Below are 18,724 nucleotides of genomic sequence, written 5' to 3' on the forward strand. Positions count from 1 at the left end.
CTGTGTTCTACTCAGAAATGCTTCTGTTCTTTTTTTTTAAAATCTGTTGAACTTTTTATTTCAGAAACCCAATTATTCTTTTTTTAATTGAAAATTTTCATTTAATTAATTAATTTACAGTATTTCCCCACAGTTACATGATTCATGTTCTTTCCCTCCCCTCCTTCCTCTACCCCCCCCCCCCTTGCTGAGGCACAATTCCACTGGGTTTTACTTGTGTCATTGATCAAGACCTATTTCCATATTATTATTTGCAATAGAATGATCATTTAGAGTCTACATCCCCAGTCATAAACTCATCGACCCATGTGTTCATGCAGTTGTTTTTCTTCTGTATTTCTACTCCCACCCTTCTTCCTCTGGCTGTGGGTGTTGTTCTTTCTCATAAGTCCTTCAGAATTGTGCTAGATGACTGCATTGCTGCTGGTAGAGAGGTCCATTACATTTGATTGTGCCACAGTGTATTAGTCTCTGTATACACTGTTCTCCTGGTTACGTTCCTCTCACTCTGCATCCATTTCTGGAGGTCAGCCCAGTTCCCATGGAGTTCCTCCACTTTATTATTTCTTTGAGCACAATTGTATTCCATCACCAACATATGCCACAATTTGTTCAGCCATTCCCCAATTGAAGGACAAAGCAGCCATGGATATTGTTGTACACCTTTTTTTCCCCTATTATTTCTTTGGGGTACAAACCCAGTAGTGCTATGGCTGGATTAGAGGGGCAGGCAGTCTTTTAAAGTACTTTGGGCAGAATTCCCAATTGCCTTCCAGAATGGTTGGCTGGATCAATTAACAACTCCCCCAACAATATATTAGTGTCCCAATTTTACCACATCCCCTCCAACACTTATTACTTCCCCATCTTTCTTTCCATAGCCACTTCCCATATGACAGGAAGAAGGCCGAGGAGGATGAACGTTAAAACTACCAGAAAGGGAAGAAACTAAAAGGACAGGTCTACAGCTTGGGAACACTTGGTGCGTGGCCCCGCCTACATAGGAAGTAAGCCTCCATTTCCCAGAATGCCTCTGCCATGACGTCCCGCAAGCTTTGGCACTCTCCTGGTGGAAGACTCCATTTCCCAGAATGCTTGGACCCTGACTTCACCCAAGCCTTGACACCGCCCCTTGCGCCTTCTCAGGGCATGTTGGGAATCCGTTGAGGTCTTGTCTCTGCTCCTGGAGAGCTCACTGGTATCCTTTTTGGGACTTTCTTCTTGTGAGGCTTCCGCAGTGGAGACCATCTTTTCTGTAACTCCTGGGGAGCGAGAAGATGCCGGTGGACCAGTTGCGGGTAACTGAACTTGGAAGTCGGGCTGGGGGAAGGGGGAAGCTCCGGTGCTCGTTGGACCAGAGAGAGGGGGCAGGGGCGGTGTGAGTTTGGGGGAGGGCGAGGTCTCTGTTTGTGTGTCTGTGTCTGTTCAACGCTTTCAATGACCCTAGAAAAGGGAGAAATACGGAGGTGCCCCTATGAGGCGGGGCGGCTCTGTCTGAACCAGGAGCCATAGCGGGCCTTTGCCCTCCCCTAGAGAAAAGAATGCCCCCCCACACACCTTTCCTCTCCCCCACCTCCACTCCTCTGCTGGGCGATGGGCGTGCGACTGGTGACAGGATGGGGGCGGGGCTGGTCCAGGTCCTTCCCCAAAGGTCCAAGGGGAGAAGCAGCCAATCCGAGCCTGGTTGGGGAGGGGGAGGTGGGTGCCCGTGCCCACCGGCCATGGAAGGAGCTCCGACAAATGCCAACACATTCCCGCAACCCCGGCCTGATGCCCCCTCCCCTCGTCCAGCGTCTCCGGGCCCCCCCGCCCCCCATTCCCCATAACCTCTCCTCCATTCCACCCTGTCCTCCCAATGCAGTCTCTGAAAGGAATGAAGCCAAAGAGAGCAGCAGAGGGGGTGGGGAGGCTTCTTCCTGGCCAGGTCCTTTCCAAGCCTGAAGCTCCCTGTCCCCTCCTGTGGGGAGTCTCCCCTGCGGGTAGGGGGGGCGCTGGGGTCTCCTCTGGTCCCTCCCCTTCTCTAATGCCCCACAGGTGCACAAGAGGAAGTCTCCCCACCTTGGGGCTCCCACCCCCTGAGGGACCACAGTCTGGCCCAAGCAGAGACCCTGGAGCCAGAGGGAATGGCCCCCGGGACCCAGAGGCGCCCTTCCCAGGTGAGTGCGGTCCATCCCCAGCCCTGGCCAAGCTCCCCCAGGAACTAAGAAGACCTTTTCCTTTCCCAAGCCATCACTGCTTGCTGTCAGTGAGGCCTCACCGGTCACCCACATTCCCAACTGTTAGGATCGGGTTTTGGCTAAGGAAAACACAAGAGGGAAAAACATAAGAATCCACTTTATTTGGAAGGGGAAGGAATAAGGGCTTCGAGATTTACTTATGCTTATTCTTATTTTAAAAACTTACTAACTAGGTAACTAAACTACAAGAACTTAACAGAACACCCAAATATCCCAGCAGGGGTCCAAAACCAGTTAGAGCCAGGATCTGTAGTTGTTAGATGTCCAAGCAAGTCCTGATGTCCAAGTGAGAGTGAAGGCAGCCAGCAGCTGGATACAGGAGCCCTTTCTCAGGTCAACACAGGGAAATCCTCTTCAGACTTTCCTCTTGACTTCCTCAGGAGACCAGAAGAAAAGTCCGTTGGGGCAAGATGGAGTCTTCCCAGATCCTCCTTCCAGACTCCCATGTGACCCTTGGTCACATGTCACTGTCCATCATACCTAGGTTTGCACTTTTCAGTTTTTGCAGTTTTGCAAATTGCAAACCTTTCCATCCTTTATCACACAACTGTGTTCTGGGGGGTTTCCAGGGCCTCTACATGTAGCCCCTGCCTGGATGAGGTTCCAGAGAGACAGGCCCAGGGCAGTCATTTATTCATCTAGCCTTGAGTGGGACAGATTCCATCAGAGGGGGATGGCCATGTGTCCTACCATTCCAGGATGCCCTAGGGACAGTCTCTGCTCCTGATCTCCAGGTTCTAGGGTTCAGACAGGTCAGTCAAGCCTGCCAGGGAGGCTTTGGAAGAAGTTTGGGATAAGATCAGATGAGGGCACAGAGAGGAAAAGGTGTGTTTTTAGTGGGAGAAAAAGGATGGGAATTGGAGGGGAGGATGAAAAGTCTGCTTTTCAAATGATCATTAAACTATCAGGAACTTAGAGTGCACTTAACATACAGAAACTTTAGGTCTCTCCTTTTCCTATTGAAATCATTTACCTTGAACCTAACAAGATTATCTAATCTATTGCTTTCTCAATATTTTCATTTTGGTTTCTTTTTTTTTTTAATTTTAACTCTTCTAAAAATTAAATGTCAATGTATTTCCCTATTATTCACATTTGTAATATAGTGATCTTTTAAAACCCACACCCCAATCATATACTTATAGAACCATGTGATAAATCACATATTTTTCTTCGGAGGTTCTACTTCGACAGTTCTTTCTCTGGATGTGGACAATCTTCTTTCTCACAAGTCCCTCAGGATTGTCTTGGATCATTACACTGGTGCTAGTAGGAAAATAGATTGTATTTGATCGTCCCTCATGGTTTCAGCTACTGTGTACAATGTTTTCCTGGTTCTGCTCATTTCACTCTGTATTAGTTCTTGGAGATTCTTCTAGTTCATCTAGAAATCCTCTAGTTCATCATTCCTGATTGCACAATAATATTCCCTCACCATCAGATACCTCAGTGTGATCAGCCATCTCCCAATCAATGGACATCCCCTCATTTTCTGATTTTTTGCCACCACAAAAAGCACAGATATAAATATTTTTTATTAACATTTTTCATAATTATCTCTTTGGGATACAAACCCAGAAGTGGTACAGCTGGATCAAAGGGCATGCTGTCTTTTAAAGTACTTTTAAAGCATAATTCGAAATTGCCTTCCAGAATGGTTGGATCAATTTAGAACTCCACCAACAATGTACTAGTGTCCCAATTTTACCACATCTCCTCCCACCTTAATTATTTTCCTTTACTGTCATATTGGCCAATCTGCTAGGTGTGAGAGATGATGCCACTATTCTATGTTTTCCTGATTTATTTTTTATTTCACTCTTCATATTTAAATCATTTATCCATTTTGAATTTATCTTGGCACATGTTGATCTCAACCTAATTTTCCCCCTACTGTTTTCCAATTTTCTCAGCAGTTTTTGTCAAATAGTGAGTTTGTAAAGATTAAAATTTAGGGGAGATGGGAAGACTGAGGCAGGTAGAAATTAGTTTCTCTCTGCAAGGAGTATTATATTTTTTAGAGGTTTATTAAAGGTTAAAGATTAAAGAATATACAAGTAAGAAACATGTGCCTAGGCCAGAGACCTAGACAAAATAACCTTACATCACGCAAGAGACCGCCTGCTCCAAAATGGAAGTCCAAAAAGAGCCAAGAGCCTCAAAAGCCTTTGAATCAGCTTAAATACCTTTCTCGATCTCGGCCCAGGTGAGATTACAAGGCATTCTGGGGAAGTGGAGCAAAGGCTCGTGGGGACTGTAGTCCTGTATTCGAGTCTATTTTTTACAAGTTCTTGTCCCCAAAGCTGGGATTTTTGTGTTTATGGAACACTGGCTTACTGAGGTCATTTACCCCAAGTGTATTTCATTGATCCCCTGATCCTTCTTTCTCTTAGCCAGTACCATATTGTTTTGATGATCATTGCTTCATAGCACAGTTTAAGATCTGGTACTGCCAGGCCACCCTCCTTCACATTTTGAAAAATTAATTCCCTTGACATCCTTGATCTTTTGTTCTTCCAGATGTTATAATGTATTCTAATTCTATAAAAAATTTGTTGGTAGTTTGATGGCATTGACTAAATAAATTTGATACTATTGTCATTTTTGTCATATTAGCTTGCCCTACCCTTGAGCAATTAAGGTTTTTCCAATGTTTGGATCAAATTTTAATTGTCTGAAAAGGATTTTGTAGTTGGGCTCATCTAATTCCTGTGTTTGTCTTGGAAAATATATTCCCAAGTATTTTATGTTGTCTAAAGTGATTTTAAATGGATTTTCTCTTTCTCACTCTTGCTGCTGAGTTGTGTTGAAAACATATAGAACTGCTGTTTATTTCTTGTGGGTTTATTTTGTATCCTGCCACTTTGCTAAAGTTGTTGATATTTCTACTAGCTTTTTAGTTGGTTTTCTATGATTCTTTAAGCATACCATGATACCATCTGCAAAAAGTGATAGGTTAGTTTCCTCATTGCCTACCTGAATTTCTTTTTCTTCTCTAATTGCTTCACTCCTAATATTATTGGGAAGGCTTCTAACTTGTCCCCATTGCAGATGATACTTGCTGATGGTTTTAAATCTATATTGTTTATTATTTTGAGGAAGGTCCCAGGTATTCCCATACTTTCTAGTAGGAATGGATGTTGCATTTTGTCAAAGGCTTGTTCTGTATCTATTGAGATAATTATGTGATTTCTGTTGGTTTGGTTGTTGAAATGGTCAGTTATGTGGATGGTTTTCCTAATATTAAACCATCTTTGCATTTGTGATATAAATGCCACCTCGTCATAGTGAAGAATCCTTGTGATTACTTACTGTACTCTTTTTGCTAGTATTTTACATAAGGTTTTTGCATCTATGTTCATTAAAGAGATTGGTCTATAGTTTTCTTTCCCTGTTTTTGGTCTGCCTGGCTTTGGAATCAGTACCATATTTGTGTCATAAAATGATTTTGAAGAATTTTCTGAGACTCCTTCTTTGCTCATTTTATCAAATAGTTTGTAGAGTATTGTGATTAGTTCTTAAATGTTTAAAAGGTGAGCACTCCCTGCTTTCCTCATCACACTTACTCGCCTGTCACTAAATATAACATGACTATTTTCTAGTAAGAAATGACATTCATCATAAAGCAGCAAAGACAGGATATTTTGGCACATCATAACCCAGTGTTTTGCTAAACTCTCATTATGAGAGCAAAAGACTGCTCTTCTTCACTTAGCTAGAATCAGAGTCTGATCCTGTATAAAACATTGGAATCTTCTCTGTGCTTTAACCTAGATAAGAGTCTTCCAGCCTTTTAGAAAATGAGAGAATTCCTTTTTCTTTGTTTTCTCCTTATTTATAATTGGTAATATTTCCCCCAGAATACTTAGTTATTGCTACCTTCTCACAAACTTCAAAAAAATGTTCTTATTAGATGAATTCTGATTCTTGTGATAATGAGGAATTTCAAATCACCTTCTCTCTTCTCCACAGAATCTCCTGCCTCCCTCAGAGAGCACGAGAGAGACACTTCTATAGTCTTTACTCTTCCAACATGATTCTCACTTCAGACACAAAATGCCTTTGTCAGTATTCCATTGGGCTCTGAATGACTGGTCTCCATTGCTGGCTCTGACGCTCTTCAAGGTGAAGAGTTTGGGGTGAGACCCTTGTGTGTTTCACTTTCTTCAAGTTAGTTGATGAAGGCTAGATTGGATGAATTCTGCAGGCTCAGCTCTAAATCTTGTGACTTTTGCTGGTTTAGGAGTCAATAACATTCAAGGATGTGGCTGTGGACTTCACCCAGGAGGAGTGGTGCCTGTTGGACCCTTCCCAGAAAGAGCTATACAGGGAGGTCATGCTGGAGAATGTGCAGAATCTACTCTTTGTGGGTAAGGACCATTTCCTCCATTCACTCTGAATCTCCCATTAAGGGAATGTCTTCATTCCATGTCAAAGGAGCAGGATTTTAAGCCTTTGTCAGTGATTAAAAAAGCAAAAGTACTGATCTCTGCACAGGGTTTTCCTGCCTGATTTTAATTTTTAAAAAGTCTTTGAATTCTGTAATGGGAAGCTGTGACTTTACTTTTTTGCTCCTGAAATTGTCTCTCTTCTATTTCAGGTAGCTTCAGGTGCAAATTTAAAACAGTGTTACAGATTTACATTCCTGAAGCTAATCACAAAAGTCATCTAGTCAACCTTCTAATTAGACCTGAATTTTGTGTGCAAATCTTCTGCTAATACCAAGGCAGATTTTCCTTGCATTTGGCCATTGAAGGGGGGACACTCCACCTGCCAAGGCAGCCCCTTCCCATTTGGGATGAGTGGTCTTTAGAAAGGATTTTTGGTTAAGAAGGATTAATTGGGGAGGTGGTGCCAAGAAGGTAGCATAGCCAAAGCTAAGCTATGCCCAGTGGGCAGTGCCTGTGGCATCAACCTCCCATGTTCTGAGGGTGTGAACTTTTATTGAAGGGATTCACAAACTCCTGACTGACTGGATTAAAAGGGTGAAGCACTTCAAATGATTGATGAAGTTAAGATTAAAAGATTCCCTTTCACATAGACCCCCATCTTTTACATTTTTTCCATTATGTCCTTTGATATTCTTGATCTTTTGTTCTTCTAGATGAAATTTGTTATAATTTTTCTAATTCAGTAAAAAAAGTTTCTTGGTAGTTTGATAGGGGTAGCACTAAATAAGGAAATTAATTTGGGTAGGATTGTCATTTTTATCATATTAGCTCATCCTAACCATGAGCAATTAATGTTTTTCCAATTATTTAGATCTAGTTTTAATTCTGTGGAAAATGTTTTGTAGTTGTATTCATGTAATTTCTGTGTTTGTCTTGGCAAATAATTTCTTAAATATTTTATGTTGTCTAGGTTGATTTTAAATGGAATTTCTCTTTTTCACTCTTGTGGCTGAGTTATGTTGGAAACATATAGAAATGCTGATAATTTATATGGGTTTATTTTGTATCCTGCTACTTTGCTAAAGTTGTTGATTATTTCCACTAGCTTTTTAGTGGATTCTCTAGGACTCCTTAAGTAGATCATCATATTGTCTAAAGATTTGTGATAGTTTATTCTCCTTATCGCCTATTTTCATCCCTTAAATTTCTTTTTTTTCTCCAGTTGCTACCAGTAGTGTTTCTAGTACAGTGTTCAATAATAGCGGTGATAATGGGTATCCTTGCTTCACTCCTGATCTTATTGGGAAACCTTCTAACTGATCCCCATTGCAGATGACAGTTGCTGATGGTTTTAAATATATGCTGTTAATTATTTTTAGGAATGGCTTCCCCTCCTATACTTCCTAGTGTTTTCAATAGTAATGAGTTATATTTTGTCAGTTTTTTTCTGCATCTATTGAGATAATCATGTGATTTCTGTTGGCTTGGTTGTTGATGTGGTCAATTATGTGGATGGTTTTCCTTATATTAAACCATTCTTGCATTCCTAGTATAAATCCCATCTGATCATAGTAAATCATCCTTGTGATGACTTACTTTAAGTTCTTTGCTAGTATTGTATTTTAGGTTTTCGCATCTATGTTCATTAAGGAGATTGGTCTGTAGTTTTATTTGTGCATTTTTAGTCTGCCTGGCTTTGGAATCAGTACCACATTTATGTCATTAAAGGAATTTGGTAAAACTCCTGTGCTTATTTTGTCACATAGTTTCCATAGAACTGGGATTAGTTGTTCTTTACATGTTTGATAGAATTTAGTTGTGAATCGATCTAGTCCTGGTGATTTTTTCTTAGGGAGTTCTATGATGGCTTGTTCAATTTCTTTTTCTGAGATGGGATTGTTTAAGTATTCGATTTCCTATTTTGTTAATCAAGGCAATTTGCATTTCTTTAAATATTCAGCCATTTCACCTAGATTGTCATATTTATTGCCATATAATTGGGCAAAATAGTTCCCAATAATTACCTTAATTTCCTCTTCATTAGAGGTGAGGTTGCCCTTTTCATTTTTTATACTTTTAATTTGACTTTCTTCTTTACTTTTTTTTTAAAAATTAGATTAACTAGTATTTTACCTATTTTATTTGTCTTCTCAATGTACCACCTCCTAGTCTTAGTTATTAATTCCATAGTTTTTTTGCTTTCCATTTTATTAATTTCCCCTTTGATTTTCAGTATTTCTAATTTAGTTTCCATCTGGGGCTTTTTAATTTGTTCTGTTTCTAGTTTTTTAAATTTGTATGCCCAATTCATTGACCTCTTCCCTCTCTGATTTGTTGATATATGTACTCAGGGATATAAATTTTCCCCTGAGAAGTGCTTTGGCTGTTGTATCCCATAGATTTTGATATGTTGTCTCATTTTCGGTCTCTTCAGTGAAATCACTAATTGTTTTGATGATTTGTTCTTTAACCATCCAATTTTGGAGAATCATATTATTTAATTTCCAGTGAAAATTTTTATTTGTCTCTCCATGTATCCTTACTAATTATAATTTTTATTGTATTATGATCTTTAAAAGCTGCATTTATTATTTCTGCTTTTTTGCATTTGTTGGAAATGTTTTTATTTCCTAGTTTATGGCCAGTCGTTGTGAATGTACTATGTGCTGCTAAAAAGAAGGTATTCTTTTTTTGTCCCTTTTTATTTTTCTTCATACAATTATTAATGCTAATTTTTCCTAAGATTTCTTTCACATCTCTTACCTCTTATTTATTTATTTTCTGGTTTGATTTATCTAGATCTGATAGAGGAAGGTTTGGGTCTCCCTCTAGTATAGTTTTACTATCAAGTTCTTCCTTAACTCCAATAGTGTTTCCTTTACAAATCTGGATGCCATACCATTTGGTTCATACATATTGAGTACTGCTAGTTTTTCCTTGTCTATACTTCCTTTTATCAGGGTGTAATTACCTTCCATATCTCTTTTAGTCAGATCTGTTTTTTCTTTGATTTTGTCAGATATCATGATTGAGACTCCTGCCTTCTTTTTCTTACTTGATGTCCAATAAATGTGGCTCCAGCCTCCTACCTTTAGCCCATTTGTGGCTACTTGCATCATGTGTGTTTTTTGTAGACAACATATGGTTGTATTTTGGTTTCTAATACACTCTGATCTCTGCTTCTGTTTTATTCCTGAGTTGATCCCATTCACATTGTAATATTGACAAATTAATATTATACCAAATGTAATATTCTAAATGTAATATTTAGAAATTGGTTTGGAAATATAATATTAGTAAAAAATTGGCATGGTCACCATTTACAAAAAATTAACCCTTAAATCCCAAGGATGATAGCTTTTAACAATTTAATTTTAATATATAAGAAAAAAAGAATGAGGGAAAGAAATAGAAAAATATTTCCTAGCCTGCCACCCTAGTCCACATGAGTGTCTTCTGCCCAAGCCACCAACGCTGCATTACAGACAAGCTCCCAGGCACAATTCTCTAGAGAAAAAGCCCAGCCTACTCTATGGTCTCATTTTTATAGTCCTTCTTTTCCACATCACATCCTTTTCCTGTGCGTTGGTCTAGCACATATCAAGAACCAATCAAACTCTCTGTTTGGATTTTTCCAGCCAAGCTCATGTGAATGAGCAGAAAGTTCAGGAACCAAAGAGGAAGGGGTTCCTTTCACACAACATTCAGAGTTACGATTACCACCTGTGTATTCCCCATCATTTTGATTTCCTCTTTTAATCTTGCCCTTTCTTCCAATATTTTCACCTACACCCATGTATTGTTTTTAAGTAGTCCCATTATTCACCACCCTTATTTTACTTTCCTTCCCAGCCCCTCCCTTCTTATTCCCCTCTTATTTTTCTTTAAGGTCTATTTGATACTTCCCCACTAGTTTTCCTTCCCTTTTATTTTTTAAATTTTAATTAATTTATTTTTTTAAAACCCTTACCTTCTGTCTTGGAGTCAATACTGTGTATTGGCTCCAAGGCAGGAGAATGGTAAGGGCTAGGCAGTGGCGGTCAAGTGACTTGCCCAGGGTCACACAGCTGGGAAGTGTCTGAGGACAGATTTGAACCTAAGACCTCCCGTCTTTCAGCCTGGCTCTCAATCCACTGAGCTACCCAACTGCCCCTTTCCCTCCTTTATAATATTCCCTGTCCCACTCCCCCTCTTGGTTTTTCCATCCCAAATTCCATGTAGGATAGGATCGAATTCTATATCCATTAGATCTGGCTGCTCTTGCCTCTTAAGAACTGATTCCACTAAGAATAAGATTTAAAGTATTACCTATTACCACTCTCATCCTCTTCTTATAAAAGTATTCTCTCTCTCCCCTCCCCTGATTCACCTCTTTATGTGGAATAATTTTTCCTATTTTTCTTATTCCTTCAAGTTTTTTTTGGTGTATCTTCTATCCCCCACTTTTTTTTACACATAATCTTAAACAACTTAGTACTCCAATCTCTGACTATCCATAATTATTATATCCATTATGATTATGAAAACAATTTTTGAGACTTACAAATATCATTTGTACATATAGGAATATAAACAATTTGACCTTACTTAAGCCTTAAAATGTTTTTCTCTGTCTTTTTGTTTATCTTTTCATGTTTCTCTTGAATTTTGTATTTGGTCATCAAATTTTCCATTTAGTTCTGGTCTTTTCTTTAGGAATGCTTGGAAATCTCCTATTTTGTTAAATGCTCATTCTTTCCTTTCAAAGTATATAGTCAGTTTTGAGGGTTAGTTGATTCTTGGTTGTAGACCCAATACTTTTGCCTTCCTGAATATCATATTCCAAGCTTTGAGGTCCTTTATTGTGGAGGCTTCCAGAACCTGTGTAATCCCGACTGGGGCTCCTTGATATCTGAATTGTCTCTTTCTGGCTGTTTGCAATATTTTATCCTTGGCTTGGAAGCTCTTGAATTTGGCCATTACATTCCTGGGAGTTGTCTTTTGAGGATTTAATGTGGTGGGTGCTCTATGGCCTCTTTCAGTGTCTATTTTGCCATCTTGTTCAAGAATATCAGGGCTGTTTTATTGAATAATTTCTTGTAATATGGTGTCAAGACTTTTATTTTATTCTAGGCTTTCAGGTAGACCAATGACTCTCAAATTGTCTCTTCTAGATCTGTTTTCTAGGTTAGTTGTCTTTTCAACGAGGTATTTTATGTTTTCTTGTATTTTGTTATTCTTTTGACTTTGCTTTATTAATTCTTGCTGTCTTGTGAGATCATTAACTTCTAGTTGCCGAATTCTTGTCTTTAAAGACTGGTTTTCACCTATGATTTAAAATTTTTCCTTTTCAGTTTGGTCTGCCCTATTTTTTATGGCTTTCAGGAGGTCCATTCTGGTCTCTAATTTGCTTATTACTTCCTATGATTTCTGTGCTTCTTTTTCCAAGTTGGAAATTTCATCTTTTAAACTGTTATTTTCTTTTTGAATCACTTTCATTTCTTTTCCTCATTTTTCTTCTATCTTCCTTACTAGGTTCTTGAGCTCCTTTTTGAATTCTTTGAGAGCTTGTGACCAATTTCCATTATTTTGGAAGTTTGGATGTATTTGCTTGTTTGTCACTCTCTGCTGTTGCTTCTGTATTTTGCAGTTTTCCATCATAGAACTAATCCATGATCAAAGGCTTTTTCTGTTGTAGCTTATTTCTTTTGGTACTTATGGATTGAAGTTCCTTTGTGTTGGTGGCCATTGCTATGCCAGTTTTATTTTTTCCTCTTTATTATCTTCCTTTCCCAGATAGATGTAATAAAAATATGGGTAATCTGTGTGAACTATTTCTGGTTACAATAACTGCAGCTACTCTGGTTTGTTGCTAGAGAGAGCTACTAGGGAACCTGCCTATTGATCACTGCTGATGACTAATGTATCGATACTTTTCCTACCCTCCTCCTCCCTCAATGCCACCCTTCACCTCCTAGTTTTCACCCTGGCCTTCCTGTCTCTTTTCCCCTCCCGCCTATTGGTCAGCCACCTTTCTATGTAACTTAAAGGTGAACTTTAAGGTTTAGAGAGAATACTCTTGTTCTCTTTCTTAGGAAATGAGGTTTATTGGAAAAGATAGGACAGGATAGAAATTGAGGTAAGATTGAGGGGAGAGGGATAGGAATGTCCCTAGCCTACAATGAGAATTAGGAGGGTTTGGGAAATGTCAGTATAGTCATAGTTGTGACTCAGAGACATTCAGAGAGATGGAGGACAAGTATTTTTCTTCTTTTCTTCAGTGAGATTATCTCTGCTTGAGTAACTCAAGTCCACACTCTGTCAAAAACCACCAAGGTCTCTCTGCCTAGGTCAGGAAAAAATCAGAGTCTCTCCCCTTGGTCAGCAAAAACCAAGCCACAAGGTTCAGTCAGGGACAGAAGCTAACAGGGATCAGTTCTCAGCTTCTTCCCCCTTCATCCAGAAACCATCTTGGTCAGTCACCCCCCAGAGAAAAAATCTCCGTTCATCTCTCCTCTGGCAAGGCTCCAACTGACTTTTCTGGGAACATTCCATTTGGAATCTTCATTTCTTGATTGACAGATCATGTCCCCAGCTTTGTTTTTGCAGCCTGAAATTCTTTCTTCATGCCTCTTCCACACAGAAATCTGAGTGAATAGTCCAGGCAGCTCTTTGTGTAGTGAACTATCAAGTGTTTTGCCCTGAGGTTATTTTCCACTCTCTGTTGCATCTGTTGTAGGCAGCCTGGCTCTCAACACTCAGCCTCCATGCTTTCAGCCTTAGGTCCCAAGTCTCACTGCCAAGGTCTTGTACTGGCCTCTGGGATAAGTCTGCAGTGCCCTCAGCGAGCCCCAGAGAGTTTAGAGATTGTTCTAGCCCTCCCTCTGACTCTGGCATGGTAGGTGGTGTGGTGGAGGGGTGATCAGTTCTGGCTTTGGTTGGTGTCATCTTACCCTCTTATAGCATGGAATTGTCCAAACACTGCCTACTTTCAATGTTGCACCCCATGGCAGAGCCCCTTCATTCTTCTGATTTTGATTTTTGAGATGCTTTGTAGTGATTGGTTGAGGAGAGTCTGGACAATCCAGCTACTCTTTGGCTATCTTAGCCAGGAAGTCTTCCATATTATTTTGATGATCACTGCTTCATATTACAGTTTAAGATCTGGTAATTCTAGGCCACCATCCTTCACATTGGTTTTCATTGGTTCTCTTGATAATCTTGATGTTTTGTTCTTTCAGATCAATTTCATTATTATTTTTTCTAACTCTATAAAATATTTCTTTGGTAGTTTGTTAGGTATAGCACTGAATAAGCAAAGTAATTTAGGCAGTATTATAATTTTCATTACCTCACCCTATCCAAAAGCAATTAACATTATTTTCAATTATTTAGATCTAGTTTTATTTGTGTGAAAACTGTTTGGTAGTTGTGTTCATATAATATAATTCCTGTGCTTCTCTTGGCAAGTAGATTCCCAGATAGTTTATATTGTCTAGAGTGACCATATAAAAAGCTTGGAAATTATAAGTTCTTTGAAAACTGGAAATCAGTATGGGGAAATTAGTTATATGTAGTTATATGGGGAAATTAGTTATACCCTATATTAAGATTAGTTAAAATGGACATGTGATTTAGACCTAAAGGTTACTGTTATATGTAATTTCAGGGAATATAGAATTGTTTACATGGCAGAGTTATGGAGAAAGGAAGAATTTATGACCAAACAAGAGATAAAGCATATTATATGAGGACTCTCAAAGGGCTAATAAAATGCATACTTTTTCATCCAGTAATAATAGTCAAAAAGAGTCCAAAAGAGATCAGAAAAAAAGGGAAGGGGTCTACTTGTAGGAAAATATTTGTAGGTGCTCTTTTGGTTGTAGCAAAGAAATGGAAATTGAAGGGATGTCTGTCAGTTGATGATTGGCTGAACAAATTGTGGTATATGAGGGTGATGGAATACTAATGATGAACAGGATGATTTCAGAAAAAGCTGGGATGACCCCTGTGAATTGATGCAGCATGAAATAAGCAGAACCAGGAGAACATTCTAAACTCTAATACTAATGTTATGGAATGTTCATCTGTCATAGCTTGGCTACTCTTAATACACTGATCCAGTACAGTTCTGAGGGACTTATGACAAAGAATGCCACCAGAGAAAGAGCTGTTGGAGTTGGAATGCAGATGAAAGCATACAATTTTTCACTTGTTTATTTGTTTTGTTGTTTTAAAGTTGTAGTTTTATAGGATCATTCACTTCTAAAATTAAACAATATGGAAATGAAATTTACAAAGATCTATGAATCTGTAGCTCACAGCCCCTAATTTTACCTAGTCTAGCAAGTTTATTCTTATTCCTGCTTCATTCTTTCCTCAAATTCTAAGCCTGCTGATAAGATGAAAGTAAAGGCAATAAGCATTTAAAAATACCTGCTCTATGTCCTCTACTGGGTAAAGGAGTTCAGGATTATTAACTTCATAACATCCCTATGAGTTTGATACTCTTATTATTCTTGATTCATAGTTGAGGCCACTGAAGTAACAGGTTAAATAACTTACCCACCCACTCACCATCTCTTTCAAGTTTTATTAAATTTGTTTTTTTGACTCCAAGTTCTGACCTCTTACCCTGTTAATACCAACAGTGTTTAATTTCTAGATAATGGGGGTTGTGGAATGTGCCTATCCTTCCATTACAAAGAGGTAAATCAAGATGGAATTTTCTGATTGCAAATGTGTTCCATAATCTCTACCCTCCTGAGATGTCCCAACACTGAATACAAAAGAAACCTTCCTTTAGGCCATACTTGAATGCCCCCTTTCCATTAAGAGGACCAAATTTTTTATTTTTCTCTCCTGATCCCTTCATTCTTCCTTATGCCCATGGCTTCTAGTTCTAAGAGAAAATTTTATCTCCTGTTTTCAGTGAGAGGAATCACCACAACAGCTAGAGCAAAAAGGCCCAAAGTTGTCCTGTCCAAGGGAGTGAGGTGAAAGCAGGAATATAAGGGATTTTACCCCAAAAGACTTTTATCTGTTGTAGTGAAGGGAGGACTAGACTTGGGGGCTGGCAGACCAACCCTGAATAATACTGTTTATTTCCTAAGAGATGGACAATGGATTCAGTATAGAGTATAAGACATAATATATGGTAGGTTGTAAAATAAGATGAATATTGACTATGTCTGCACTGAATGGCATATCTTTGTATCTGTTGGGAGAGGAAGAAATCTAATATTCCACTTTGAGAATTACTGCACGAGAGTTGAAATGAGTGAAATTCTTTCTTAGCTTAGCAAATGAAATTTACCAAGAAGGGCCATGTGATAGTGTTTCCAAAATGATGGGAATGGAATATCTGGAAAGTTACCTGAGATTGACAAAATTATAAGATTAATCAAAGAGTGACTTTTAAAAGAAATACAGAAAGAGCAATGGATAAAGATTGTTCAATACTATGAGCAGAATGTTCTTAGGCCCAGGGTTTGCGTTCTAGTGTACTTGCAAAGAAGTTGGTCAGGTCACTTCTCCATTGTTTACTTATGACAAGAGTTGTGAAGAATGATGAGAATCTTGGTCCTGTCTTTGTCATAGATCCATTTTGAGGGTTCGTTGTTATTTATTGTGAAAGTATTTCTAAAATGTTCCATCTTGCAGTTATGACAAAATGGTGTCTCCAAAGTCTGGTTCTGATTGTTTAAGTTTGGAAAGTCCTTTTACCCTTGGGAAATAGAATAAAAATCCATTTACTTATTGCCATCAGAGGAAAGAATTTATATTGCGTGTGTGTATGTCCTTTCCATCTGTGTTTATATCATTATTTGTTTTGTTCAGAGGCAGAGACTAATCTTGAAGTGAAGGAGATGTCTCCAAAGCTGAGCTTTCTTGTGGAGCAATCTGGTCTTCAAAGAGGCATGAATAAGGATCTCTATGACTTCAATTTCAGAGAAATCTGTGACTCTAAAATCAAGATAAATAAAAATCCAAAGAATGACTATGAATTTGATGAAATTGCAGAGAAATTCATCCACCATTCAGGCCTAAATCAGTATATGAAACTGAACTCAGGAAATGACTATTGTTGGGATAGTGAATACATCAAATGCTTTTCTGAAAAATTGGGATTTGAACAGACACATGAGAAACCTGAAAAGTCCATGTACCAGTGTAACCTAAGGAGAATCTCTTATGGCTCAAGCTTAAACCTCAGAAGAAATAGTAAAAATACAGAGATGCTTTCTGTGAGTAATATAGGGGTGAGATCTTTTGGTCAGAATTCTGAGCTTGGTTCATATAAAACAATCCACTCTGAAGAGAGACCTTATGAATGTAAACAGTGTGGAAAGTCTTTCAAATGGAGGGGAAATCTTGCTCAGCATGAGAGAATCCACACCGGAGAGAAACCTCATGAATGTACACAATGTGGAAAGACTTTCACACGGAGTACCCACCTTTCTTCACATCTGAAAATCCACACCGGAGACAAATCTTATGAATGTACACAGTGTAGAAAGACTTTCATACACAGGGAGAGTCTTGCCACACATCAGAGGATACACACTGGAGAGAAACCTTATGAATGTACACAATGTCTAAAGGCTTTCACACAGAGGGGAAATCTTGCTAAACATCAGAGAATCCACTCTGGAGAGAAACCTTATGAATGTAAACAATGTGGAAAGGCTTTCACACAGAGGTGCTCTCTTACTGCACATCAGAGAATCCACACTGGTGAGAAACCTTATGAATGTACACAATGTGGAAAGGCATTCAAATGGGGGGGCCATCTTGCTGACCATCAAAGAATCCACTCTGGAGACAAACCTTATGAATGTACACAATGTGGAAAGGCTTTTACAGAGAGGGGCTCTCTTGATAAGCATCAAAGAATCCACTCTGGAGAGAAGCCTTATGAATGTAAACAATGTGGAAAGGCTTTCAAAAGGAGCAGCCATCTTGCTGTACATCTGAAAATCCACACTGGAGTGAAATCTTACGAATGTAAACAATGTGGAAAGGCTTTCACACAGAGGGGCAATCTTGCTAAGCATCAGAGAATCCACTCTGGAGAGAAACCTTATGAATGTAAACAATGTGGGAAGGCTTTCACTGTGAGTAACTCTCTTGCTGAACATCAGAGAATCCACACTGGAGAGAAACCTTTTGAATGTATACAGTGTGGAAAGGCTTTCACACAGAGGGGTGATCTTGTTAAGCATCAGAGAATCCACTCTGGAGAGAAACCTTATGAATGTACACAGTGTCGAAAGGCTTTCACACAGAGGGGCAATCTTGCTCAGCATCAGAGAATCCATGCTGGAGAGAAACCTTATGAATGTAAATAATGTGGAAAGGCTTTCACACACAGGATGAGTTTTGCTGCACATCAGAGAATCCACACTGGAGAGAAACTTTATGAATGTAATAATTTTTTATAATCTTTCTCTTAATGCTTTGAAGATGCTTCATGCCAGAAAATCCCCTCTGGAAAGAAACCTCATGAGTGAGACTGAGCTTATAGTTGCCACTCTTAGCTTTAACAGAAGAAGATCCACACTAGAGAGAAACTAGGAATATGATACATGTGGTAAGACCTTCAAACAGCAATCATTTCTCAATGCCAAGGGAGAATTAATTTTTTGTAGAAATCTTATTTCTGTTATGAATGAAGAAAGCCATTGAAATAGAGGGTAAAGTTTGTTCAGTATGAGAAAATGTCTTCTGAACAGACCAGTTCCAGATGGATTCCCTGTAGGAAGGATTTCAGCTAGAGATCATCTCTTTATGTAAGCGAATTCATAGTGGAAAAAAAAAACCTAATGGATGTGCTCAAGTTTATGTGCTTTCCTTAGAAAGAAGATCATTACTATCATTTGGAGAAATGCAAATGAGAACAAGTCTGAGGTACCAGCATCTCTTTTATTGGCTATTATGAAGGAAAAGGAAAGTGACAAATGTTGGAGGGCATGTGGGAAGATTGAATAAGGAATGAACTTTTGGTGTTGTGAACTAATTCAACATTTCAGAAAGATCAATTTGGAACTATGTCCACAGGGCATTAATAAACAAAAAATGAAAAGGATCTATATGTATTAAAAAATATAAAACACT

The 18,724-nt window shown here is 38.8% G+C and overlaps 1 protein-coding gene across 3 annotated transcripts; it reads left to right on the top strand.

The window, feature by feature from the left end:
* Positions 1-882: 882 nt before the first annotated feature.
* On the top strand, positions 883-18,695 carry LOC103094101 (zinc finger protein OZF-like). Of its 3 annotated transcripts, none has more exons than XM_056825822.1 (4): positions 886-1,298; positions 2,035-2,156; positions 6,481-6,607; positions 16,448-18,695. In XM_056825822.1, exons 2-4 carry the CDS (start codon positions 2,124-2,126, stop codon positions 17,956-17,958), a joined length of 1,671 nt encoding a protein of 556 aa, XP_056681800.1. In that variant the 5' UTR covers positions 886-1,298; positions 2,035-2,123; the 3' UTR covers positions 17,959-18,695. The 3 variants fall into 3 exon arrangements, with proteins under 3 accessions (XP_056681801.1, XP_056681800.1, XP_056681799.1); XM_056825821.1 differs by lacking the exon at positions 886-1,298 and adding an exon at positions 6,210-6,362 and having other exon boundaries at positions 2,019-2,156; XM_056825823.1 differs by lacking the exon at positions 6,481-6,607 and having other exon boundaries at positions 883-2,156.
* The last annotated feature ends 29 nt before the right edge of the window (positions 18,696-18,724 follow it).

Source organism: Monodelphis domestica, chromosome 4 (genome assembly GCF_027887165.1).
Source record: "Monodelphis domestica isolate mMonDom1 chromosome 4, mMonDom1.pri, whole genome shotgun sequence".
NCBI classification, from domain to species: domain Eukaryota; kingdom Metazoa; phylum Chordata; class Mammalia; order Didelphimorphia; family Didelphidae; genus Monodelphis; species Monodelphis domestica.